Here is a 27758-nt window from a genome sequence, read left to right on the forward strand (position 1 = left end):
CTGACTTGGAGCTGCAGGCTGGGCCCACCTGGCTTGGAAAAATGAATGTTCCTATGGAAAGTACAGCTAATTCCACTCACAGGTCACCTCCAATCCCCAGAAAGCAAAGCGCTGGAGGTTGGTCCTGTCTTTTGTCCAGGTAGAAGGCTGCAATTTGCTGTCATTAGCAAATCAATCTCCCATCTGGATACAACTGTTTTCAGTTATATTTTATTACTGATCATTTGCTCAGTGGTTTTCTGTCAAAGTGGAAGGGAATAGGTCAGAAAAACAAGGAGCTATTTCTGGGCACTGGCCTTTGGAAAAACAGCCTTGCTGTGTTTATACATCTTCTCTCCAATTTGCACAACCTGACCACAGAAACATCATCCTCCAAGCCCAGGTAAATATAGGCAACGAAATAGCCTCCAGTCAGTTAATGGCTATTGGGCAACCCAGCGAGCCCAGAACTTTATACTAGGCAATGGTGATAAACAAAGAAGGCTCCTGACCTTGGGCTGCTGGAGCAGAAGGATATTCCCATCTCGGGGTGGAGGCCCTAAAGTGCAAGTTCTGAGCCCTTCTCGTGACTCTCGGTTTAGTCACCCCTCCTAGCACTCATCCAGATATACCACCAAAGTGAGGTGTTAGCACCAGGAAGAACCCTGCTGCTGCTGCTAAGTCGCTTCAGTCATGTCCGACTCTGTGCGACCCCACAGATGGCAGCCCACCAGGCTCTCCTGTCCCTGGGATTCTCCAGGCAAGAACACTGGAGTGGGTTGCCATTTCCTTTTCCAAGAAAGAACCCTACTTCATCTCAAAAAGACAAGAAGAGGAAGAAGAAAGTTTCTGATTCAGCAATGAATATATAGTTGGATGAATCATGTCTCCTTCAGAAAATGAAACCAAAGGGAAGAATCTAAATCACCTTCAAAAAGTTGAGTTTGAAAAGAATGATGCAGGGAAAAGGGCTACACAGAGAGGGAAGAAGGGAGGGAGACAGAGAGAGGGGGTGCGAATAGGAGGAGTCTGGTATTTCTATACAGAGCCTGGGAATGAAATCAGCTGGAAGGGAGCCCCCAGGTCCCACACTCCACATTTGGCCCAGAGGCCAAAAAGCCTGGGTCAGCCTGTCAAGAACTGGAATTTTTTCCAATCTTGAAGCCCCAGAATGAAAACAACCAGCTTCCTCTTCTTTTCCACCAGCTTCTTCAGAGACTTTACTAGTAGAACCCTATCTTCAGCTCTGATTTCCAATGTTGTTTTTGTCTAATATGGGAAAAAAAAGTATAGAGATCTGAAAATAGGTAAAGTTGTGCTGCAGTGGCCCAAACCCCCAGCAATAGCTCTGCAACTGAGATGAGGCCTTCAAACCAGGATTGGAATAGTGGGGTTCACATGCAATAATTTATGTGAACTGAGCCCAGCCTGGTCCCTTGGGACGAAATAAATGTATTTTCTCTTCCTATATGTTAGATATTGTCCTTTGCGTTTTAGGGGCGGTGGTGTAGATACTATCCTTTGTGTGTGTGTGGAGGGAGTGACCTCCATAATGAACTTGGACTTTTTGTGACTGCCCCACCGGCTTCATCACCTCCACTCCTACCATCCTAGTCCCAAACCTTTCCTCTTAAGTGGCCTTCCTGCCTTGCCTCTTGCCTACTAGAGACTGATCTTTTAAAGAATATAAACCATATCTTGTCACTTTTCTGTTTAAAACTACTCAAATGCCCCCATCAGATTTGAGAAGAAGGGTAATTGGGCCCTAACAAGAGCTGCACCCAGCTTTCATCTCCTGTCGCTCTCCTATGGCCTACTCTGCTGAAGCCACTCTTACCTTTGTTTCTGAACTCACCAAGACTGTTCCCTCTGCCTAAAATACCCCTTCTCCTTACCTGTCATGGAGGTCTTATCCCACCACACGCAGTGAATTAGCACCACCCCACCATCACTCTATTTCACTTGCTTCACAGCAAAATCATAGTGATATAAACTCAACCAGTCTTGCCTATTATTTGTTTATTTTATTGTCTGCTTTCTCCACAACAACAAAGTCCCTGAAGAGGCACTGTGTTCATCTGGTCTATCACGGAATCCCTAGAGCCAAGCAGAGCCTGGCACACAGCAGACCTCTAAAATTCGTTGGATGAATGCTCTTTTCAAATCCTAACAATCTTGTGAGATATGGGAGAAAACTCCCTGAGGTTTCTCCTGATGGAAGGCTCCATCAGGCTCAGGATTAGAGTCCTGGTCTGTGGGAACACAGCCCTTGCCTTCCGTCCCAGGGTGAGCCCTCTTTTGTTCCCTGCTCACACACTTCATCCTCCTCTCCAGGGAGGACAGGCCGGACTTCCAGTCCCTTCTCAAAGCCTCGTGCCGACACCCGAAGTCCTCCCTTATTTCTAGGACTCGGAGACACAGCCCTGGTCTCAAAGTGGACCCTGCCAGGTCCGCGTCCTCGCCTCCCCGGGCCCCAATCGGGTGAAGGGTCCCATAAGGTCTATGGCAAAAAGGGAAGGGCCCCGGAGTCGCGCCCCCTCACCCCCCGGTAGTGACGGTTCACTCTGTACCACTCCCAGGCTAGGGACCCGTAGGGCCTAATGGGTACGAGTTGGAAGCTCCGAGCAGCAAGGGCAATGCGGACATCAGGGCCGAACTGGGTACGGGCCGCCTTCGAGTAGCAGAACCTTTCTTCATTGGGCCTTGTTTGCCAGCCGGTAGGCTTTGGAAGAGACACCCCACTTAACCGTCCCCTGGTCGCACCCTCCCCCTCTCGGCCCAGTCTGCAGAGGCCCGCCTTCCTCCCTGTCCCGAGCCCAAGGGCTGCTGGCGCCGCAGCGTTCCCCCTCGCTCCGAGGGCCTTCCCAGGCGTGGACCTCTGAAACCTTCGACTGCGTCTGGCGTTTCTGAGCTCCAGTGGGCTAGGGCCTGCGGGTTTCCTGGGGAGGGCGGCGGGCGCAGGCGGGAGGACGAGGCAGTTCAGGCCTTAGGCCTGCCGGGCCGGGCCGGGTGAAACGCGGCCGTCCTTCGCGCTCCGGGGCGCGCGCGGCCCCGTTGGGATTTCACCGGCGACCCGTAGCTCGGGCACGCGCCTGTCGCAGCCCGCAGGAAGGAGGGGTCCGGCCTGAGGCCCGGGGCGGCGGCCGCCATGGAGATCCCCTCGGCCCAGGGCCGGCGCCTGGGGCCTCGGGGGCGGCCCTGACCGCCCTCCTCCCTGCCCGGGCTGGGTCGCAGACCTGCCCCCCGCGGCATTCGGCCACCTCTGCGTCTCAGCCCTCCCCGGGCCGCGCTGCTGCCTGGGCGCGGCGGCGGCGGCGGCGGCGGCGGCGGCGGCGGCGCCCTGTTGAATGGGCTGTGAGGGCCCAGTTTTCAAGCGCTGGCGAACGCGGCCTCCGGGGGCGCAAGGCAGCAGCAGCAGTGGCGACCAAACGGGTGTTGGAGTTGGCGGCGGCCATGGAGGGCCTGGCTGGCTATGTATACAAGGCGGCCAGCGAGGGCAAGGTTCTGACTCTGGCCGCCTTGCTTCTCAACCGGTCTGAAAGCGACATCCGCTATTTGCTTGGCTATGTCAGCCAGCAGGGAGGGCAGCGCTCCACGCCCCTCATCATCGCAGCTCGCAATGGGCACGCTAAGGTGGTGCGCTTGCTTTTAGAACATTACCGGGTGCAGACTCAGCAGACTGGCACCGTCCGCTTCGACGGGTAGGTACATCCCAGCTCCTGCCTCCTCTAACGCGTGCGAACCTGTCACCTCATGGATCTTCCCGTCCCACTCTTTCGCTTCCTGGAGGTATCACTTCTCCCATTTTTGTATCTCCTGACCTGCCGCATTAATAACCACTTCACCTTCTAGGGCGGATACTCCATTCCATGTTTTGCTGCCCATCCTTATCGCCTCTACCCCTTATTCCCTCTATAGGTAAATAGCCACACCCTCTGTCTTAATATCTAATAGGTATTCTCCAGTATTCTTGCTTGGGAAATCCCATAGACAGAGGAGCCTGGCGGGCTTCAGTGAATGGGGTCGCAAATAGTCGGACACGACTGAGCACGCAGGCAAAACCAATGCTTCTCTGGATAGTGTATGAACAAGCAGTATGGAGGACGGAGCGGCGTTTCAGGTTTTCCCTGTGTCAGGGCTGGACTTGTAACCGAAATCAGAAATTAACAAGGTCAGCAATTAACATTGGAAACCTCCGATGAATTATTTGACCGCCCAATTTTAGCTCTTTGAGTGTCTGATAAAGCCTTTAGTGGGTTATGGGACCTTAATGTCAAAAGAAGCCCCTAGAACCAGCAGCAGCTTCAGCCTCTTGCGGGATTGTCATGCAGCCAGACATCCCCAGACACGATTCTGACTTACACATTGCTGGGAAGGAGACACGTTGGCTGCGAAAATGGCATAGGACCTGGTGTGGGAGAAGATGATGCCATGTAAAATTACTGTTATCCCATCATCTGGGGAAGCTTGATAATTTGCTGTTATTCCACGTGGGGAGTTCAAAAATGCATATTGTCATAGTTAAAATTTGCCATTTAGGTTGAATTGTACATATTTTGAGGTGTCATATTGTTGAATGCAGAATTGTCAGGTTTGACATTATCTTTTCTGTGTGGATGGTTATAACCTGTTTTACAGATTACAGCTTCATGAAGATTTTGCTTCATTGATTGCATTTGTTTTTGTTGACTTGTGCCAGTAGGTAAGCTCTTCTAGCGTTTTCTTCTTTTGAGATAGATGTGATCCAAGTATAAAGATATGTATCTTTAGTTTTGATAATTGAATACTGCTTGGATAAAACTTGATTGAAAAAAACAATTCTTTGAGTTGACTAGGGCATTGTTGAATTTTGATTGATTTTTTTTTTTAAGTTGAAACAAGAAGAGCTTTTTCTTCTGTTTCAGATTAGAGGGAAATATTGCAATTAGAGTATTGCATTTTACTGAAATGATAGCCCATGAGTGGTGGTTAATGTCTAGTACCACCTCTGTAGGCATTAAGGAGTTGGTCTTTATCATATTAACCACAGATGGCAACCTGATTCTTGTTTGTTTTCCTTTACTGGCTTCTGTGTCCTTTTTGTAACTCTCTGCATTCCCACAGCCTTTCCTATACACAGAGGAGGAGTGAAGTAGAATGACCTCTGAACTTCGAGCACCATTCCAGTTGTATAAGCACAAGCATCCACTGAGCTATGAATCTCTGCAGTAACAGCTGCTGGATCCACTGCTGCTAAGGAGATTGCTGAGGCCTGTTTTGATGAGGAGAGAATAGTGGCAAGAAAAAATAGTTTTTTTTTTAAAGCATTTGAAAAGGCTTTGCTTATCTTTCCTAACTGTCAAAGAGAGATGTATTTTGAGGTGGCAATTAAGAGAACCTGAAATGATAAGGAATGTAGCATTGAGCCTTCATAGTGGCTTGCCCCATATTTTGCACTGACCAGTGAAATTAAGTTTAGTAAGCAAACATATTTTGAACACCTACTGTGTGCCAGGCTCTATAGTAGGGATTGGGTGTGCAGAGATGAGTAACATACGGTTCCCAGGAAGACAGTCAGGTGGCCCTGGGTGGGAGGGATTAAGGTGCAGTGGGGAGGGGAAAGATTGGCGAAAATGAGTAATAGCTGCCATGCCATTTAGGGTTACAGGAATCTTTTGGACTACTGAGGGCATGCAGGAAGAGGAAGTGCTCAGGTTTGCCTGGGAGAAGCAGGGAAGTTTTCATAGCTGAGGTGATGTTTGAGCTCAGTCTTAAAGGATAGAAAGAAAGTAAAGAAGGGGAGCAGCAACATGGTGCACTCGCAATGACAAGTGTTTCAGTGCTGCTGCAGGGAGGGGTTCAAGCCTGGGAAATTAAGAAAGAGATTGTGGGAGACTGGAGTGAGGTGGAGGCCAGATTTTGGTGATTGTCATGTAAAATATCAAGAGACTGGTGAGACTGGAATTGCAAACATTTCTGTCATTCGACATTTTGTCTGAGCCTTCTTCAATCTGTCTTTTTTTGTTTATGTATTATTACAATTATGGATTCATTAGCTGCTCTGTCAAGGTAGCTTAGTTTTTTAAAACTTACTAAATGACTGTGATCGGCCTGGCACTGTGCCCCACACATACTGTGGAAGATACAGAAAAAAATACAGTTTCTACTTTTGAGGAGCTTACAAACTAATTAACAGAAGAATTGATATTCGTGGCCACCTTTCTGCAGACTCACAGCATTCTGAGATTAGTTTGCAGTTTGTTCCAGTCATTTAGGCATTTCAGAAGTAGAGGAAGAAAGTGTTATTTGCAAATGTCATGATTTCACTTTACACTCATTCCAGACATTGTGAAAATGTTAGTCTGAATGAGGTGTTAATATGAAGCTCACTCACCCCTCAGGGACTGGTTTTTGAGAGGTACTTAGCCAACCCTTCACTTGAGACCCATGGCCAGATAGGGACAGACAGGTTCTCTGTGGGCTTTAGCTTAGTGTTTCCTAATTTTTAGTAATTTATGTATCATCTTCACAGTTGTTTGCCAGATTGTTCATCACTTATCCTGTTGTTTTCCTAATATTAAAAAAACAACAACAACAACTCACTTCTTAGCTTCGTCTTAAGCAACAGCAACCTGTATGATAATGGGTTTGATACAATCCTTTGTGTGTGTGTGTGAGAGAGACATGCACAGATATTACAATAACTTCTTTTAAAAAGTCTATAATCTGCCTAAAAACATCTATAAAACCTTGAAAACTAAAGTGAATTCATAATAGAGCCTCAAGGGAGAAAGAGCCACCCACCTAGGTTAAGCCTGGTATTTGAGTCCTTGTACTAATTTTTAGGAGTAACATTTGAGATTATTTTACTTATGACTTACTCTGTTAAGATTAAAGTTGACATAGATGAGGGGATAAGAAGAAAAGTTACATGAATAGAAATGAAAGAAGAACCTTTAGTTGTAGAATGGGAAGCTGTTAAGAGTGTTACAAAAATGGACCAGAACAAAGGAGAGGCGTCATGTGGTCTTGGAATATTGTGCTGGTTTGCGTTCTGAGGGCCTGACTGCGCAATGCCAGAGTTTGTGGGGAACTCTTGTCCTAGAAGAAGTTTGCTGACATGGATAGGAAGGAGAACAGGACCTCTGGGAATTTTGTCGAGTGCTCTTTTAAAATCAGTGCTAGTACAAATCCTTAAATGTCCAGATAGAGGAAAGGCGTAGGGGCACAGTGTCACTTGACTTCATTTAGAAAGTCATTTCCAGTGTATATTTCAAGGAAGTACATATGATCTAATAAATGATTTTAGGACTTTGGTTAAAATAAAGCTAATCATTTACACTGAATGAATTTTTATTTTCAGTTCAAATGCTTGAACCAGACAATAGATGAGTTTAGGTTTGTGATCAGAAATGTTATTTTTATACATTTTATTTTAAAAGGCGAATGCCAGATTAATGTTGCTTGATTTTTCAGATGAAATACATGTGTGTGTCTGTGTGTGTGTGTGCGCATGCGTGCGTGCGTGCGTGCGCGCGTGCTTGGTCACTTAGTCGTGTCTGACGGTTGAGACCCCATAGACCATAGCTTGCCAGGCTCCTCTGTCCATGGGATTCTCCAGGCAAGAATACTGGAGTGGGTTGCCATTTCCTTCTCCAGGGGATCATCCCCACCTAGGAATCGAACCTGGGTCTCCTGCATTGTAGGCAGATTCTTTACTGACTGAGCTGTGAGGGACCCCCTAAAATTTGTAATTTTAGACCAGAAAGATCAGTGTTTTATAGTGCTTCTCCCATACTCATTAAGTAAATATTGCATTTGATTATATTTTTATTTACTTTCTAGGAATACTTATAGAAAGTAAATATTTTTGGTATTTTGTTTTGAGGCAGTATGCAGCTATAACTTTAGCTGTATTTTATGGACAAAAAATGTCATAAGTATTAGGATTATTAGTCCCTTTAATCTTTTTAGTGCTGATTAAGGTGTAGAAATTTAAAAATTACTAAGGGTAATGTTCCTGAAGGACATTCTGCAGTGAATATTTTTGTCATTAAGTATTTCAAAATTTTTATTGCCTCAATAAAAATAGATAATTGAAACTTTTTCTAGGCTTCTGTCATATCACTGTAGGGAAAATGGAAATTAATAGATTACATTGGAAAAAAGTATTAAATGATTATAAAAACCAAGTGACGTTGTTGTTTAGTTGCTAAGTCATGTTCAACTCTTTTGTGACTCCGTGGGCTGAAGCCCACCAGGCTCCTCTGTTCATGGGATTTCCCAGGCAAGAATAGTGGAGTGGGTTGCCATTTCCTTCTCCAGGGGATCTTCCTGACCCAAGGATGGAAACTGCGTCTTCCACACTGCAGGCAGATTCTTTACCACTGAACCACCTGGGAAGCCCAAGTGAAGTATATACTTGTAATTTAACTTTTAATCCTATGTCAGAGTGTGAGTGTGTGTGTGTGTGAGTTGCTTAGTTGTATCTGACGCTATGCTACCCTATAGACTGTAGCCTACCAGACAAGAACACTGGAGTGGGTTGCCATTTCCTTCTCCAAAAGGAACTATAGAAAGAAAGAAAGAAAGTGAAGTTTCTCAGTTGTGTCTGACTCTTTGCGACCTCATGGATGGTAGCCTACCAGGCTCCTCCATCCATGGAATTTTCCAGGCAAGAGTACTGGAGTAGGGTGCCATTTCCTTCTCCCTTATGTCATTAGTAGTGGGGAATTTGAGGCCAGAAAAAAAATTTTAAATCACTTTTTTTTTTCCATTTTAAAATGGGGGTCCTATTTATCTTATATGGTTATTGCAAAAGATAATACATGTGAATGCTTATTTTAGTACGACAGTTCTTGAGTTTTATTTAGTTTTGGTTCCTATTCCTGGCATGTAACAATTTTTTATATTTAAGAAGGGCAAGGAAACTTTTGTAACTATGTAAATATAACTCTTTTAACTATGTATCAATTTTTTGGGTAGATTACATTAACAAGCAGATTGGGGAAAAAAAGCTTTTTAAATGGAAACATGTTTGAACAATGGCATGTACTGTTTCCTCACATTTGATGCATTATATAGTCGGACACGACTGAGCGACTGAACTGAACTGATAGTTTCCAAAGATTTTTGTGTTTTTAATCTCATATAAGCCTTTTAGTTATATGTCTTTAAAATGGGCTTAATAATGGTTATCTACCTTATAGGATTATTGGGAGAAGGTTATAATGAGAATTAAATGTGCTCTATTGCTTAGTACAGTGCCTGACACATTGACATTATTAACTCTGTGTTCAAACTCTTTCTTTAAATTGACTTGTGTCTCTTTTGTTTTTAAATTATATCTATTTTTAGTTAAGGTATAATATCAAGTAAGGTGCATAAATCTTGTGTATAAATGTTATAAAACTTTCATTTGCTTACATCCATGTAATCACTTTCTAGATCAATAAGCAGAACATTGATGTCACTTTAAAAGTTTCCCTTGTGCCCTTTCTCAGTCATTTCCTCTCCCTTCCCCTCCCAGAAGCAATGATTATTCTGACTTCTATCTCTGTAGATTAGTTCTGCCTATACTTGAACTTCCTATAAATGGAGTCATACAGTGTACTCTTTTTTTTCTGTCTGGCTTCTTTTTGTTTAAGACAGTATCTATGAGAGTCACCCACTGAGTTGCATGTATAGGTATTTTTAAAATGTTTTATAATATTATGTTATATGAATGTATGGCAGTTTATTTATCCTGTTGACAGATATTTTGGTTGTTTTTAGTATTTGACTATTATAAATTGCGTTGGTATGAACATGTTTGTATATGTCTTCTGGTGGAATTTGTGTTCATTTCTCTTAAGTATATACCAAGGGGTGGGACTGTTGGCTCATAGGGTTGGTGTATGTTTAATACTTTCTCAAGCAGTCAACCACCAAAGTGGTTGAACCAGATTATATTCCCACTAGAAATTTCCATCAACAGGAGGGGTTTCAGTTACTTCACATCCTGGCCAATACTTGGTATTGTCATGTCAGTATTATTTATTTCATCTATTCTAGTGAAAGTGTATTGGTAACTCCTGGTTTTAATTTGCATTTCCTTGCTGAGTAATTATCTTGAACATCTTTTCATATGTTTATTGGTTGTTTGAATATATACTTTTGAAGTATACTTCTTCAGTCTTTTCACATTCTTTAAAAAAATGCAGTTGTTTGCTTTTTTAGTGATTTATCAGATAATCGATTGTAGATATCTCCAGTGAGTGGATTGCTGGTCACTTTCTTTAAAAAATTTTTTTTTAATTTTTTGAAGTCTAATCAGTTTTTTTCTTATGGTTTTTTTTTTGCATTATGTTTAAGAAATCATCAACCCCAAGGTCATAAAGATAGTCTTTTTTTTTTTTTTAAGAAGCTTTTATTGTTTTGTTTCACATATTATAGGTCTTTGCCACTTTGAAATTTTTGTGAGTAGGGTCAAGTTTACTTATTTTCCAAGCAGATGTCTAGTGGCTGCTTCTTCACTATTTATTAAAAAGACCATACTTTATACCTGAATTTCAGTGGACCTTTGGTCATTAATCTGTGTTCCTGTATATGTGAATCTGTTCCTAGGGTGGGGTTTTTGGTTGTTTTCTTTTGATTAGTGTTTATCTATCCTTGTGCCAGTGACACACCATCTTACTGTATTTTGTCCTCCAACTTTATTTTTCTTTCAAGATTATCTTGGTGGTTCTGGGTCCTTCCTTTGTGTCACTCTATACATTTTAGAGTTGGCTTTTCAGTATCTACACACATGTGGAGGCATGCACACACACATATGCCTACTGGGGTTTTGATTTGGATTGCATTGAATCTGTAGATTATTTTGGCGGAGAATTGACATCTTAACATTCTTGAATCTCCAAAACAATAAACATGGACTATTTCTTCATTTCTTTAAGTCTTTGATTTATCTCAGGAATGTTTTATAGTTTTCAGTATAGAGTAGAGGTCTTGTACATTTTTCATTAGATTTACTATTAGACATTGGTATTTTCTGGTGCTTTTGTAAATTGTATTCTTTTTTGACTGAAAGAAAACTTTTTTAAGAAAACATTTTTGAATTTTGTGATTATAATCATGGCAATAAAGATGTAATAAGTGAATTTTAATTAAACTAAATTGTCTGCAAAAGCTACAGTCGGCAACCACTGAATCATTTCAACTGATGCATGTCTCATTCTCTTGATTCATTCTTTTTTAAGATTTGTTTGTGTATTTTTATTCTTTTGGCTCCGGTGGGTCTTCGTGGCTGTAGTGGGCTTTCTCTGGTTGTGGTGGGCGGGCCTCTCATTGCAGTGGCTTCTCTTGTTGGGAGTGTGGGCTCCAGGTAGGCTTCCCAGGCTTCGGTCGCTGTGGTCCGGGGCTCAGCAGTCACGACTCTTGGGCTCTAGAGCATAGGCTCAGCAGTTGTGGCGCGCAGGCTTTGTTGCTCTGCAGCTTGTGGAATCTTCCTGGATCCCTTGTGGGATCTAACCAGTGTCCCCTGCATTGAAAGGTGCATTCTTTACCACTAGATGACCAGGGAACCCCCTCTTGATTGATTCTTTAGTTTAAAAAATTAATTAACAATTAAATGACATTTTAAAAATGAAAATTTAAAAGGAAACTTCAGAAGTATTCAAATTTATTTTGAGGACTGTTTTCCATACAGTAAAATGTACAGATTTTTCTTACGCAATTTGATAAATTTTTTTCCCCTAAATATCCACCCGTGTCGCCACTACCCAGTTCAAAATATAGGACATTGCTAGTAGCTTTAAGCCCCTTCCGAATCAATCCTACACTCTCCCCCATAGATAACCATATAGGTAGCTGTTACTGAGAATGCTTTTACTTATAGAAATTTTGCTTCATTATTTGAAACTAAAGAAGTAATTGCTTGGATGTTTATAAAGTATGGCTTTTATTTTCAGTAGAAGTGATAGACAGTATTGATAGTTGGGGTTGAACTATGATTTTTTTTTTTACCAAGTAGATTGTACTTTTTTTACTTCATAGGATATATAATTTGACCTGTGTTGTATCATTCATGTTGTAAGGAGCAGTAATTATTTCATTTTCATTGCTTTAGTAGAGTATGTACATACTTACTAGTTTAGATAATCCTAGGTAAAATTATCTGCTCAAATACTTCTCTTGACACAGTGTCTAACAACATTAATACAGAGATTGTGGTGGCTTTCTTACTGATATACTGAGAGAAACTGTGGTACCTGAGGGTGTTGGGAGGGAGGAACGTTCTGTGCTCCTCTAAGAGCCAGGGAATCAGCTTGGTGGTAAAGAAATTACAAAACTTTGTACATTTCCTCTGTTTTCTGAAATTTATGTACTTCTGCTAGTAGGAAATCAGTGACTCTTTTTATTTTTTCTTTAAGTTTTTATACTGTGGAAATACTAATAATCGCTCACATTTATTGAGTTCATACTAGGTACAAGTACTATGCTGAGTGCTTTACTTAAATAACCTGATTTTATTTTCACCGAAACTAATGTTTAACTAATGCTCTGTAGACTTGAGGTTTGGGATCAGTGTAAATGATTCCATCCTTTAAATTTATGCTAGGGCAGGTGACCCCCATTTTCTAACTGTTGGCTCTTTTCATGAACAGGTATGTCATCGATGGGGCCACTGCTCTTTGGTGTGCAGCAGGAGCGGGACATTTTGAAGTTGTTAAGCTTCTAGTCAGTCATGGAGCCAACGTGAACCACACCACAGTAACTAACTCAACCCCTCTGCGGGCAGCATGCTTTGATGGCAGATTGGACATTGTGAAATACTTGGTCGAAAATAATGCCAACATCAGCATTGCCAACAAGTATGACAACACTTGCCTAATGATTGCGGCCTATAAGGGACACACTGACGTGGTCAGATATCTTTTAGAACAACGTGCTGATCCGAATGCTAAAGCACATTGTGGAGCCACAGCATTGCATTTTGCAGCTGAAGCTGGGCACATAGATATTGTGAAGGAGCTGATAAAATGGCGTGCTGCTATAGTGGTGAACGGCCATGGGATGACGCCATTAAAAGTAGCTGCTGAAAGCTGTAAAGCTGATGTTGTCGAACTGTTGCTCTCTCATGCTGATTGTGACCGGAGAAGTCGGATTGAAGCTTTGGAGCTCTTGGGTGCCTCCTTTGCAAATGATCGCGAGAACTACGACATCATGAAGACATATCACTATTTATATTTAGCTATGTTGGAGAGGTTTCAAGATGGTGATAACATTCTTGAGAAAGAGGTTCTCCCACCAATCCATGCTTATGGGAATAGAACTGAATGTAGAAATCCTCAGGAACTGGAATCCATTCGGCAAGACAGAGATGCTCTTCATATGGAAGGCCTTATAGTTCGGGAACGGATTTTAGGTGCCGACAACATTGATGTTTCCCATCCCATCATTTACAGGGGAGCTGTTTATGCAGATAACATGGAATTCGAACAGTGTATCAAGTTGTGGCTTCATGCCCTGCATCTCAGACAGAAAGGCAACAGAAATACCCATAAGGATCTTCTTCGATTTGCCCAAGTTTTTTCACAGATGATACATTTAAATGAAACTGTGAAGGCCCCAGACATAGAATGTGTTTTGAGATGCAGTGTGTTGGAAATAGAACAGAGTATGAACAGAGTAAAAAATATTCCAGATGCTGATGTCCACAGTGCTATGGACAATTATGAATGTAACCTCTATACCTTTCTGTATTTAGTGTGCATCTCCACCAAAACACAGTGCAGTGAAGAAGATCAGTGCAAAATTAACAAGCAGATCTACAACCTGATTCACCTGGACCCCAGAACTCGTGAAGGTTTCACCTTGCTGCATCTAGCTGTCAACTCAAATACCCCGGTTGATGATTTCCACACCAATGACGTTTGCAGCTTTCCAAACGCGCTTGTCACAAAGCTCCTGCTGGACTGTGGTGCTGAGGTGAATGCTGTGGACAATGAAGGGAACAGCGCCCTTCACATTATCGTGCAGTACAACAGGCCCATCAGTGATTTTTTGACCTTGCACTCTATCATCATTAGTCTAGTTGAAGCTGGCGCTCACACTGACATGACAAATAAACAGAATAAAACTCCGCTAGACAAAAGTACAACTGGGGTATCAGAAATACTACTTAAAACTCAAATGAAGATGAGTCTCAAGTGCCTGGCTGCCCGGGCAGTTCGGGCTAATGACATTAACTACCAAGACCAGATCCCCAGAACTCTTGAAGAGTTTGTTGGATTTCATTAAGTGACTGGATATGTAAAATCGTTTAATGTGGTGCTAAAAAGTAAAGGACTTTAATCACAGACAATAGAATTATGTGTTCATAAATTCTACTTTTCTTTCCACTACCCCTCCTCCCTACGTATCCTTCCTTAGTTTTGTATTTGGTCTTCTTGTCTCATGTGGTTATTGATTTCAAATACACTTTAAACAAAGCCACATTGTTTAGTGTAACTATAATCTTAAGGTGTTTGGATATTGGTCACTTAGCTATTTTTTTTTTAAGGACTATAAAATATTTTGTTTATATAACAAGGGACATTTATGATTTAAAGTTGATAAATGTTTTACCAAAATTGCCTAGAAAAGCATTTCTGTTAAGCCTGTGTCAGCATGTTCCCCTTTGCAGCAGTTTTGAGGATTTCATGAAGGAAAACAACTAAAAGAAGCATTAAAAGTAATGAAATATCCAGATGTTCTGCACATGCCAAACTGCGATAGGTGGTTTCCACTCTTCCATTATTTATGGGAAATGATACAACACATAATGACATCGGGAGGATTTTTTAAAAGGATAGCTGCAGATTAATCTGAAAAATGTGCTAACTTAATAATAGTTAATAATTCGTAAAGTTGAATCCATTGAAATTGTTGAATTATGCTCGGTGATACATACAAAATAGTAATCTTAAGCAACTTTTCAGAGAATATTGATGGACTATTTGCCTTTGAGCTTGGATTCTAAAATGCATAGATATCTCTGTTTTGATGTGATTAATCTAAATTCCAGCAGTCAACATTTGATTCAGCTCACAGACATGTAAAAATTATGATTGCTGTGTTTTCTCCTATGAAACAAGTTGTCAGATTACAGTTATGCATTCTGTTTTTGTCCCCTTCTCCCTCTCTTCTTGTGTGGTATCTTTTCAAATTGAAAACTGCTTTTCCAGAGGGCATTATTTGTGCCTCCCTAAGGTTTTTATGACAGGTGAAAAGGAACTGGGATATTTTTTTCACTTTCTTCATTTAGTCTGTGATAAGAAGTAGAAAAATTACTAGAATGGTATCGACTCAATGTTTTTGATGATGAAAATAATTCTCATTGCCATTTTGAAAGTTATTTCTCTGAGGGCAGCAAATTTTGAAACCAGAAAATGTCACTTATTCCGACAGGTTTTACAGAGGTCTTTATGGTTTTGGTTTTGTTTTAATGGCAACATTTTGACTGTCAGACTAAAAGAATATTCTGTGATTATCTTTAAGCATCACAGAAATTCAAGGGTACATACCTATTTCTTTCAATGTTAAAAATGATAAGTAAAATTAGCTATATCTGTATTTTTTTCTCTAGTGCCAAATGAATGCCTTAGCTACTCATAGTGCATGGTACTGTAAGTGAAGACCTGCAGCTTTTTTTCTTTAATGAAAAGCATTATAATGGTGTAGCAACATCAAATATAAAATTAAACAACAAGATTTCAGTTAACATTTTATGTATAGATATTGCTTTGTGAAGTCTAAGAAAAAGGTTGCAGCTGGATCAGTATAAAAGAGAATGACCAAGCCAAAATCAGCACCTAGGGCCTTAAAGAAAATAGAGATACCCCATGAAATGAGATACTCTGAAGGATGGGAGGGAATGGATGGGGGACTTTAAAAACCTATTCCCCCAAGAATGCAGGGTACTTTTACTGTTGCTGTAGTTATGCTTTGCGTGTCTCCTTGCTTCAGTTAGGAATGTTTTGATGGTGAATTCTGCCATAGTAATCTGCTTCTGTTTTCCTGACCTGGGAATTTTACAAGAAAGGTTTTTAAGATGGTCTAAAGGGAAGTATTTGATCCCTAATTTGAAAATTACTGGCCTTGATCTTCCTGGTGTGAATCAAGGAGCTAGTGTACCTTGCTCTTGGCAACTCTCATGGCCTGAAAGAGAAAAGGCCCATCCTCCAGGTGGGTGAATCACACCTTTTTCGCAGCTCTGAACAGACCCTGTATTTTTCAGACTTCAAGGCCTGCTTACTTGACAGTCTGAGGAATAGCTGTGATACTTGGTATTTACTTGGTTCCATTATTAATGCATATGATTTTTAAACATCAGAACTTAAAATATCAGATAATGTTGCATGTTTTATAAAACATTTCATCCCTTTGGCTACCCAGGATGAGAACTATTTTAGGTATTACGTACTTATTAAATGAGAATAATGATTATCTGTACATATTCAGACAACAAAATATAATGGTACTCAGTGTTTTTGAGAAGGGGGGACCGAATGCTGGGGAGAGTAAAACTGCTGATTGAGATGCTGACAAAGTTGACTTTGAAGACAGTGGGATAGATGATGAATTTTGCTAATGGTAACAGATTTTTTTTTAAAACTATTCTATAGCAGTACATTGTTCACTATATTGCTAAGGATCTAATTCTGTCTTGTAAAACAAATCCAAATATGTATTGTGAAACACCTGTATAAAACCATTCTTGAAACAAGTGATCTACATGCCTGTTTTTTTTTAAATTTGTTTTTGATAGAATTATTTTAAAATGTGTTTAGCAAAACCCTTCCCAAACTTAAGTTTCTTTTTTTTTAAAGGGAAATAAATAGGTAAGAAAGGTGATAGTTCTGTATCTCAGCTTCTCTGAGAACTCTGGGCTATTGCTGTTTTTTTAGCCACTTTTGTCATTTTGTGTTTATTATTGGTAGAATTGTGTCTTAGATTATAAATCTTCCTCGATAAATTACAAATTCAGTCAAAACTTATTGCTTAATAATTGTCATAAAATTGAATTAGAGACCCAGGTGGATGAATGCCTGGGCAAACCATGTGAAACCTGGGTGGGTTTTGCACTTAAGCATTGGTAAAATTGATCTCTTGAATTTAGGTAACTGTATAATTCAAGGAATGGGCCAACAAATCCATCCTTAGACTGATAAAGGGGAAATTTTTGGCCTAAGAGCTCTGAAACAACATTGTTTTCTGTCTACCCTGGATTGCTTTCTCACAGGCCACAGTCCATAAGGTTTTTTGCTGTGTGAACTTCAACCAGCCAATGAAAAAGCAAGCTTTGGTCTTGTTTATTTCTGGGAAGGGTTTTATTTCATTACACTGATAGTTGATTAGTAACTTGGTAATTATGAGAAACTTAGGTCTGCTAGCACTGTTTGAAGTAAAATGTGATTTGGGGTCAGCAGCTGCATAAGTATCAATTCTGCATTTGGCAAGTGTTTTTGAAAATTAGATCCCAAGGGAACAACAGCCTGTCACTAGTCTCCACCTCAGCTGAGGCAGCTACTTTAGGAATAAGGTTGCTTTGGGTTATTTGAGCAGAAACAGTTCTTTCTCGGGGAAAGGGGCAGGGTGAGGAGTGAGTTACTGGACCTTGGATTACTTTGCTGGCTTTAGAAGCAGCCAGTGATTGGACTAGAGAGGAGATGGATAAAAGTATAAAGGACTTGCTTTTAAGGTAGATTTTCTGTAAAAACCTTGAGTGTTCCTTTCAGGCTAGCCAGATGTGTCAATGTACAGATGACTATTCCATTTTCCTCACTGATTATACTGTAACATTAAAATGGGTTAAAACAAAACTCTGCCTTTTGTTCTATGAAAAGTTATTAGTCCATAAGGTTTTAAGCTGTGTGTTTACTCCTGCTTTGAAAATGCACAGCCCTGCTCTGGATACCCTCTCTGGAAGGTAGAGAGCTCCTAATGTGTGTGGCACATTGCCGGGCTTTCTCATACATTGCTGGCAGATTTGCCCAAATCTTCAGATGGGCTGGGTAGTACAGTATCTTCTCCAAATGTGGGATCTGAAATAAATACTTGTGGATAGTGGCGATAGATATATTAATTTTTAAAACTGTAAATGTCTAGTCCTAGGTTTGTGGTGTGTTCGTTTGTGTTAATGTGTAGGGAAGGAACACTGACTTGATGGTTACGAGGAGTGTATCTTGATGTGTGTGCAGGGGTGAGACTCGCTAAATTTTTAACAGCTTTTCATTTAGGGGTAAGTCACGTTTTGAGTGGCCTAATCAAAAAAATGAAGGAGCGAAGATAACAAGCTTTGCCAAGTGATGAACAAGGTTTTGTATCTGTTTTTTATCAGGTGTTGTAGAATTTGTGCATGGCCTTTTTTGTTGTTGCTTAGTAATTGGTAGAGAAGAAAAGATGAGTGAGAAAAATCTTAGCTTTGCTAACCAGTCTTTTCAGACGTCCATAGCTGAGGAGTAAAATCTGACTGGCTTAACATAGTGAAAGAGCCTATCTTTTATAACACTCACCTCATCCTGCAATCCTCCACATAGAAGAATTACGTTGTTGTATTCTAGTAATTCACTGTGATTTATAACAAACCAGTGATGTCATCCTGTTGTGCACTTTTGTCAAACCATTTACGTGATTTTAATAAACATAGTAAACTTGCTGACTGCACCAGAGGTCTGTTAGTGATTTATATATTGCATGGCATTTTCTATTTGAGTTTGACATGTAGAATCATTTTTAATTTCGTAGTAATCGATAGTCCTAATAGCCCAGCTAATTTGAAACTAACAATATTGCTGTGTAAAAAGAAAAAATGGTGTTTGTGTTCAGTAAATGTTTGAAAAAAACTGCCTTGAAGTGTGTGTCTTTATTGTTCAGTGTTGAGATGATATTTTGTCAAATTCATTTTTTTAAAAGTTGTGAAAGTTGTACATGGGGGAAAAATTCAGATAGTTAAGAAAAATTCAAATAGTAAAAAGAAAAAAATTTCATCTCTCTTTGCCTCCCATTTGGACTCTTCAGAGGATACTCACTAGTTTTTTGAGTAGCTTCCCAGAATTTTTCTGTGTGTATATATGTATTTTTTCTCCTGCTTTTAAAAATGTAAATGGACTTTTAACTTTCCTACACTATTCTGCATCTTGTCATTTTCATTGAGTATATCTTAGACATTTTTTCATTTTGGTATGTATAGATTTTTTAAAAGAACAAATTTATAGCATTTAATTCTACATATGAACTTAAAATTTATTTAACCAGGCCTTCCTGTTGGATTTTTAGGTTTTCAGTTCATTGATATTCTAAATACTGTTTCAGACAGTGAACATCCTTGTGTACTGTTTTTTCATAGAACAAACTCATTTCTAGCCCTGGAACTTCTGGTTTAGTAACTGAGTGTTAAAAATCCTGACGGGTGAGCCAGTTGCCTTCCATCTCCCTACATCCTTATTGACATCAGAGGTTATCTCATCATTCAGCTTTTGCTAAGATGATGGAAATGGAAAATATTATTTCATGGTTTTGATTTGAGTTCCGTTATTATGAATGAGGTTGACATATATTTACTGACCTTTTAAATTTGTTTGCTTTTGGGCTGTGGTCTTTTTCTTGCTGTGTGTTAGAAATTGGAAGTTTTCTCTCATACATCACAGCTTGTAGTTTGTTTTTAAGTATAGTAGTTTTTACGTGTTCTGAATTTTGTATCTTGCTTGCAGAGTCTTCTCCATCCCAAGCTCATGCATCTTTTTTAACCCATGTTCTCTCCTAGAGCTGTTCCCTCCCATGTCTCTCTCTCTTCCCCGCTCCCTGCCACTTCCTCCTCTCCTCTTGTTCTTCGGTTTAAATCTTTTTATCTACCTGGAATTTATTTTGATTAAGGATCCAGCTAGCCAAGAGCTCTTTTATTTTCCACTGATTTGAATCCAAAGTTCAAATGCCCATAAAGTAATTGGATCTGTTTTTGGCTTCTCTGTTCTACTGTGTTGCCCTGGCAGTGGTGGGACCCTGAGGAGTATTGTCTGGGCTCTGTGACCTCAGGCAAGTTGCTTTTCGATGTTGGCTTCAGTTTCTCTACATTGGGACAATAATATCATCTAAGTTGTAGTGAGCAAATGGGAGAATTAATATTCTTAACGTAGTGCCTAAAACTGAGGTGCCTGGTAAATGTTAAGTACTAATCTTCGTGGGGCTGATGTTTCTTCATTTGTCTTTTTTTTCTCTAACCAGAGAAGATTTTTTAATTTGGCGGTCAGCTCTCGGTTGCGGCTTGAGCGATCTTTGTTGTGGCATGCAGGATTTTTCGCTGTGGCACATGGATTTCCTAGTTGTGTGCGTGCTCCAGAGTGTGTGGGCTTCAGAAGTCAGGGCACTCAAGTGCTAGTTTTCACACACCAGCCTAGTTGCTCTGTGGCATTTGGGATCCTAGATCACCCACCAGGGATTGATCCACGTCCCTTGCATTGCAAGGTGGGTTCTTAACCAGTGGAACCACTAGGGAAGTCCCCAAGTCAGAAAATTTTTTAGCAGTTTATTTTTAGAAGGTCTTGAAAATATTGTTAGTTTTTTTGTTTATAATGTAGATAGGAGCCTTTCTTCCATTGTATATACTTCTAAATGTTAATGTTTCGATATAGACATTTTAATGGATTTCCCATTTTAAACATTTATTTCAGTTGCTTCATTTGGATGTCCTGGGTATACTAATCATAATTTACAAGTAAATGATAATTTTGCCTTCTCATTTCCAGTATTCATACCTCATATTTGTTTCTTTTACCTAATATAGTCATTGGGATTACCAGAAGAATATTAAAGGGTGATATGAGAGCACATTTTCTGCAACTGTTTGCTTTCACATTTTGATTTAGGGTGTCCCTTTATAGCCATCTGAAAAACCATTTAGGGCAACTCTCTCACTTTACAGTTGAAGATACAGGCTCACAAAGAAGTGAGTTGTTCATCCAAGGTCTCGCAAGGACCAGGTGTCAGAGCCTGGGTAGGCTTGGAGCTTCTTGACCCACTGACCAGTGCTCATTCACTGTAAGACTGACACACCAGGACAGAGAAGCTCACCTGAGGGTCTGCCAGATCTTTGCTGGGCAGCGGCACCGACCGGACGCAGAAATTAGATTCTAAAGCCTCTCTTTTTTTTCCCCCTCTGTGTTTCAAGTAATGTCTGCTGTATTAAAGTAACAGGTGCCCAGATAAAAGAAAATGCTGGCAGGAATATATTTCATCAGGTACTTGATCTGGAAAACTCCAGTATGAGATAAAAACTTCAGGTGACTCACAAAATCTTGGCTTTTTGTTAAGCTTAGACAAAACTATTTGTTTTAATTTGCCTGTGCTTGGTAAATCTGGTGTGCTCAGTTCATCCAGAGAGCAGGACTGGGGTTTGCTCTGGCCTTAACCAATGGGAAAAAACTCTCAGAAATTCGGGCTTATCCAGCATCTACTGTGTGTCAGCACTGTATTAGGGATGTTATAGGTATAAGACGTATAGGGATGTTCTATACCACATACAAGGACTATGGTCCTTAAATGGGCCATATGGACCTTATGGACAATAAGGACTATGGTCTTGGCCTGTGATAATCTTTTTGTCCAGCTAGATGCCCCTATTTGAAATCTGATTTCCTATTTTTCCTCAAATTTTAATTTTTTTAAATCTGGCAACAAATTTTAATTTTAAACGTTTAGGATGTTACTTATGAATTCTGGCTTGGGCCACCTTCTGAAAACATTTCAGAAAACTTTACCATCATCATTTTTAGTATAGTGCCGGGGAGATAGGGACGAAGAACGTGCACAGCTGTTGAGTAAGGATGAGTCCTTAAGTAATGATGCCCCCAGCTTCTTTAAAAACATTTTTCTGCTCGTACCCTGCTTTGAGCCTCATGTGTTTGCTAGGTACACTTTAGCCTATATCTTGAACAGTTTCAGAGGCCAAGTGCCAGGCTTCTCCCCCTCCCCACACCAGCAAAGCGCCTCTGTTCTGGTGTCAGTTTCTGTTTGGAACACGCTGTCCTACTTTATTTAGCACGATGTCAAAGCTAGTGAAACAGACAGCGACACAAAAGCACTGCAGATTCAACGTGGCCGATTAAGCTTGCTGTCCTTTGAGAGGGATCTAGTTGACAATGATAGTAATGTAAGGACAACTTGGGTCTTTTTTGTTTCTTTAATGATAAGAAGTAGTGCAGAATAAAGGGCAATGTGACATTAGTTGAAGGTGAATACGAAGTCCAGTGTGGTGAAGACAGGACCATTCACTGCTAATGGCTGTATTAAGTCAATCACCCAAGGTGAATGTGGTGGAGAAACCAGCCACTTCATGTTTGGGGTGAGGTGTGGTTGCAGTGAGTCATTGTGCCAGAAAAGAAGCATGATTAAGCCAGCTGTTTCAATTACAGGCTGCCTGGCGTCTTGGGGCTTAAAGCCAAAAGTCTAATGTCTTACTTTGGGAGAATATGGATGCTAAGGGCTGTTGAACATTGGTGGCGAGAGCAGCTGGTCTTTTGAAGACCTGAAGACTTTAGGTCTCCTGGAAGCTCTCTCATATTTCCCAGAAAAGTTAATTCTCCTCCCTCTCTTTTGTGTTTATGCTAGCACCTTGCCCCCTTCACCTGACACCCATCTTTTTAAGAAATACCAACTTCCTTAACAAAAGGAAAATCCAGAAACTCCACTGGCTTACTGGAAGGACGCTCCTTGAGGGTTTTTACCAATGACTACTGCCACTTTGATAGGCTCAAGGGCAGGTAAAAAAGGCCGTGATGCCAGAAACTGACATTGAAGTCTGGAAAAGACCAGTATCTTATGGTCCTATAAGTTTAATGTGCTTAAAATGACTTCACAAGAATTGGATCTTGAGGTCGGGTAGAATGTTGGCTGTAGTTCTGATGCAGGTGGCTCTGGGACCCTACTTGGAGAAGCTTGGCTCTGGATTGATACTCACCTTTAAGAGGCACACCTTGCCCTCCAAGCTTGCATGCCCATACCATCTGATGCCAGAAAGAAGGCACATTCTTACCTGGATTTCTCCTGTCTTAGCTGGCCAAAACTAAGGGACAGCACACTTGAGGTCCACATCCCCGCAGAACACCGGTCAAGGCACAAGGGCCTGAGGCTGCTCTCAGAGATACCCAAGGGCTGGCCCTGAGCTCCCGGATTTTCTTGCCCTCCTGCGTGGGGGTCTAACCATGTCAGAATCAACAGGGAGTCCCCCCAGGACATCGTGCACATCTCAAGTTCATAACTTGGTTGGAGGTCCTTTCCTTCCACTAGAGGTGAGTCTAGAATTGAAGAAGCCCTGACCACTATCCTTATGGCAGAAAGTGAAGAGGAGCTAAAAAGCCTCTTGATGAAGTGAAAGAGGAGAGTGAAAAAGTTGGCTTAAAGCTCAACATTCAGAAAACAAAGATCATGGCATCCGGTCCCATCACTTCATGGGAAATAGATGGGGAAACAGTAGAAACAGTGTCAGACTTTATTTTGGGGGGCTCCAAAATCACTGCAGATGGTGACTGCAGCCATGAAATTAAAAGACGCTTACTCCTTGGAAGGAAAGTTATGACCAACCTAGATAGCATATTCAAAAGCAGAGACATTACTTTGCCAACAAAGGTCTGTCTAGTCAAGGCTATGGTTTTTCCATTAGTCATGTGTGGATGTGAGAGTTGGACTGTGAAGAATGCTGAGTGCTGAAGAATTGATGCTTTTGAACTGTAGTGTTGGAGAAAACTCTTGAGAGTCCCATGGACTGCAAGGAGATTCAACCAGTCCATTCTAAAGGAGATCAGTCCTGGGTGTTCTTTGGAAGGAATGATGCTGAAGCTGAAACTCCAGTACTTTGGCCACCTGATGCGAAGAGTTGACTCATTGGAAAAGACTCTGATGCTGGGAGGGATTGGGGGCAGGAGGGAAAGGGGACGACAGAGGATGAGATGGCTGGATGGGATCACTGACTCAATAGACGTGGGTTTGGGTGAACTCCGGGAGTTGGTGATGGACAGGGAGGCCTGGCATGCTGCAATTCATGGGGTCGCAAGGAGTTGGACACGACTGAGTGACTGAACTGAACTGACAATGTGAAGAGCGAATTCTAAAACCGCTTGCAGTTGGTAATCGAGTGTGCAGTCAGACCTCGCCCCAGGCGTGTTTTCCACCTGCGCACTTGCGTGCTATAGAACAGCTTCAATATCACGAGGTCAGATGGGCTGATAATGCTTTTAAAAGACTAAACCCTTTTAAAGCTGGTTATGCATCATGTTAACACTCTTGAGTTCAACCCTTAGTTTCACCATAAATAATTACTCTTAACTACCAGATAGAGCATTGCTAATAACTCCCCAAATGAACCGTAATATGAATTTTCATGTTGATTTGCAGTTGCATTTTGGACTGCTTGCTACCATGCCAAAAGTGCTTCAGAGACTGCTATTCATCTCCTCACCTTCAGACATTGACAAATGTGCCCCCAGCCCCTCCAAGAGGCCCTGTGGGGCTCTGAGGACCCTAGTGGTCTCCTGTAGCAAATTACACTCTGGAGACTTGCTGGGATGAGAAACTTTCAAACTGCAGGCTGGAGCCAAGTAAACTTGAACAGCATTACCACGATGGCACAGTTCCCTGTACGCAGCATGGAAGGTCACTTGTGCGTGTTAACCTGTTTTTTCTTGTTTTCTAGCCTATATGTTCACGGGCACATTGGAGTCGCTGGGGGAACTCAGACACAAACGACGCCCTGGCCCCTCTCCCAGCTGACTAAATCTGACCCCCATGGGTGGAACCTTTGCACAGGCAGCATTTAAAGCTCTCAGGTGATTCTATTGTGCAGTTGGGCTTGAGAAACACTGCTCTAGCATGAGGCTTTGCTCCCTGTAAAGTATATCTTTTCTGCTCGTCCCACCAGCACTCTTAAGGCCAGTCATGCCTTAAGATCCTTATACCCCACAGCAAATAATTTCAGAAAGAGGACTGCTAAGACAGAGAAGACGAGAGCAGCAGTGTGAGGGCTGAAGGCCCTGAAGATTCAGACACGTCCCTCACTTTTTCTATCTTTTGACCCTTTAGTTGTTCTTTGCCTCAGGTAGCGGAGGGCATGGAGGGACTGTGACATCCCAGAGATAAAGATGGCCTCTGAGTCCAGGGGTTGCAATTCAGTGACTTCTGGGCTGCATGTGACCTATAGATGCATTGTGTGGCCTGTGGTGTGATTTTTAAAATGTGAATGCCAGTTTCTAAAAGGTTTCATATGAAAGCATTCTCGGTCGACGGTGTTCTACAGAAGACTTGCTACCAGATGAAACAATGCACGTTTGGGTGTAGGGTCATACTCCACTTATGAGGGTGATGACTCAAATGAAATGTGATTTTTAAATGCTACCTTCTGATTTTGGTTTCACCATTTGATAAAAAACTATCCCCGTGACGAAGCAGAAGTGACGGCATACCGATTCCTTCCACTTCTTCAGGTCGAACCCTGCCAAGGCCGGGTGAGAATCACAGCGTGGCTTGAGGGACAGCAGTCCTGAAATTAGTCTGGAATTTGCTGTGGAACCAGGGGCTCGCTCTTAATTTCTCTGGTTCTGAGTGTCCTCCTCTATGGGGGAAAGGGACCAAATAATTTCTGAGGTTCTGGTTTCTTGGGATTCCAGCGGCATGAGAATAGCAAGGTGAAGAAACTGGAAGTCAGGGTCTGAAAATCGGCACTGAGATGTCAGCCTAGAGAAACCTGGGAGAAAAGAGAATGAAGGGGTAGAAGCTACAGGGATACGTGGTTTCACCCATCTACACTGGCTAGAGAAGGAACAGTGGGCGTGGGAGGGAGGGAGGACCCCATCACTGAGCTGTCCACCCAGACCAGGTGGCCCTGGCAGGGATGCTATAGGGAGCAAGAGGTGGACACACCCCTTCCTGACAGGGAGCCCCTCATCCGCCTCTTGTCGTCAGAGCCCGACTCACTAGGACATGTTCTGCCCACAAAAGGATGGCAGCCTCTTGGTTGTTTTTAAACACTGTATTTTTAAAATTTTCTTAAAAATACTTACGACAGTAAAGGTCGTACTGTGTGTCAGGGGACAGATGCCTTTGATGGATCCCCTTTCATTCCTACCTCAAAACCAGGTCAAGGCATAAATTATTCGGCTGGGCACCAGGCGTGCCTCTTGTCCTCGGGACCCCATCATTGGTGGGTCCACTTGTCCCAGGGGCTGGCTGATCAGATATTTGCCACCAAGGTTGCACAGGTTCCGAAGGTCCCTGCACCGGCTTTATCCAGTATGTTCCATGGAGAACCCCTCAGCACTGGTCCAGCCCTTCTCCCAGGCATGGGTGATGGGTGAGCAGAATGGAGGGATTGGAGGTGGGGTTGGTGGTGGGGTGTGTGTGTGTGTGTGTAGGGAGGAGGTGATGCAGGGAGTGTGTGTGTGTGTCTGTAGAGGGAGGGGGTGATGCATGGAGGGTGTGTGTGTAGGGAGGGGGTGATGCAGGGAGGCTGTGTGTGGGTGTGTGTGTGTAGAGGGAGGGGTGATGCAGGGAGGCTGCGTGTGTGTGTCTGTGTAGGGAGGGGGTGATGCAGGGAGGGTGTGTGTGTGTGTGTGTGTGTGTGTGTAGGGAGAGGGGTGATGCAGGGAGGGCCCCCCACCCCTGCCCCCAGCCTGCAGCCATTGCATCAAGACAGGCTGTGGGGAAGGTGAAGTGAGAACATGGAGCCCTGGGGCCTACATCATCCACAGGCTTCCGCCAGGAACAACAAAAGCAGCAGGAGGGGCAGCAGCTGCAGGCCCGGGGCTGCTGTGAGCACCGTGGGAGGCGGTGTGGGCGTCAGTCAGGTGAACGCAGGTGGGGGCTGGGCAAGAGCCCACCCGCACCCCCTCTCGGTTCTCCTAGGTCCCAGCTGCCTGTTCATCACAGTCTCTGCCTCCCAGAGTCTGTCTTCATCCTGGCCAGCAGCTGTCACCACTGGGGCCTTCACTCAGGGGGCACTCCAGGGGCCTATCTCCGGCTAGGAAGGGGTGAGGTGACTCGGGAGCTGTGGGCAGCACAGGGATGGGGGGACAGCGCAGGATACAGACCCGCTGTCCCACCGGGTTCCCCTGCAGCTACAGGTCCGGAGAAGGCAGAGTGTGTTTGCATTTGGAGTCTCCTCTCTGGGTTTCTTCTGAGGATGGGGTGATGACGACTTCCTAGCCCCTTAGTGGTGGGGGTGGCGATGCCTCTGCACAGCCTGGGGGTGACTTTGGGGTGTACCTTGGTGGGGGGTGTCCCTTTAAGTCCCTAGGGATCTGTGTTGGAGGTGCTGCGGCTCCCAGTAGGACAGTCCCTCTGAAAACTGACTCGAGTTCCTTTCAGAGGGAGCAGACTCAGTCTTTCAGGAGATGAGGTCAAGTGCAAAGTGAGCTGGCATCCTCTCCGCCCCAGCTCCGTGGGCCCCGGGCCTACACACTGCCTGGGCCCGCATGCCGGCCCCCATCCACTCACAGCCTCTTCAGGAGCTTCACTCCAGCACTTTGGGGGTGGGGTCCAGGCCGGGCTCCCTCCTGTGCTTGGCACTTTTAAAGAAGCCGAGCTGTGGGGAGGCAAAGGGAGAAATGTCAGGGATGGGCAGGTGGGCAAGGCCTGTCTCCCCTCCCTCCACTCACCCTCCTGAGGCTGCTTTCCTCAGAAGCGTTCCCTGAATGCCTCTGCTGCTCACACTGAGTACCCCCACCAACTACCAGGCTGCACAAGGGGCCTCTTCATTAGTGAAATGGAGGCTGCAGCCAAGTGGATGGAGCCTA

At 42.7% G+C, this 27758-nt stretch overlaps 2 protein-coding genes across 2 annotated transcripts in view; one reads left to right on the plus strand and one right to left on the minus strand.

The window, feature by feature from the left end:
- The first annotated feature begins 1987 nt into the window (after nucleotides 1-1987).
- Nucleotides 1988-18645, plus strand: FEM1B (fem-1 homolog B). Its single transcript, XM_069595487.1, has 2 exons — nucleotides 1988-3680; nucleotides 12603-18645. The coding sequence occupies exons 1-2, from the start codon at nucleotides 3433-3435 to the stop codon at nucleotides 14236-14238; spliced, it is 1884 nt and encodes a 627-aa protein (XP_069451588.1). The 5' UTR covers nucleotides 1988-3432; the 3' UTR covers nucleotides 14239-18645.
- A 7336-nt stretch (nucleotides 18646-25981) lies between these two features.
- ITGA11 (integrin subunit alpha 11) overlaps nucleotides 25982-27758 on the minus strand; it is a 136161-nt gene continuing 134384 nt past the window's right edge. Inside the window, exon 30 of the mRNA XM_069597661.1 lies at nucleotides 25982-27547. Coding sequence (XP_069453762.1) covers nucleotides 27476-27547 — 72 coding nt within the window. The 3' untranslated portion in view covers nucleotides 25982-27475. The remainder of the gene's footprint in view (nucleotides 27548-27758) is intronic.

This window comes from Ovis canadensis, chromosome 7, assembly GCF_042477335.2.
Source record: "Ovis canadensis isolate MfBH-ARS-UI-01 breed Bighorn chromosome 7, ARS-UI_OviCan_v2, whole genome shotgun sequence".
In the NCBI taxonomy this organism is placed as follows: domain Eukaryota; kingdom Metazoa; phylum Chordata; class Mammalia; order Artiodactyla; family Bovidae; genus Ovis; species Ovis canadensis.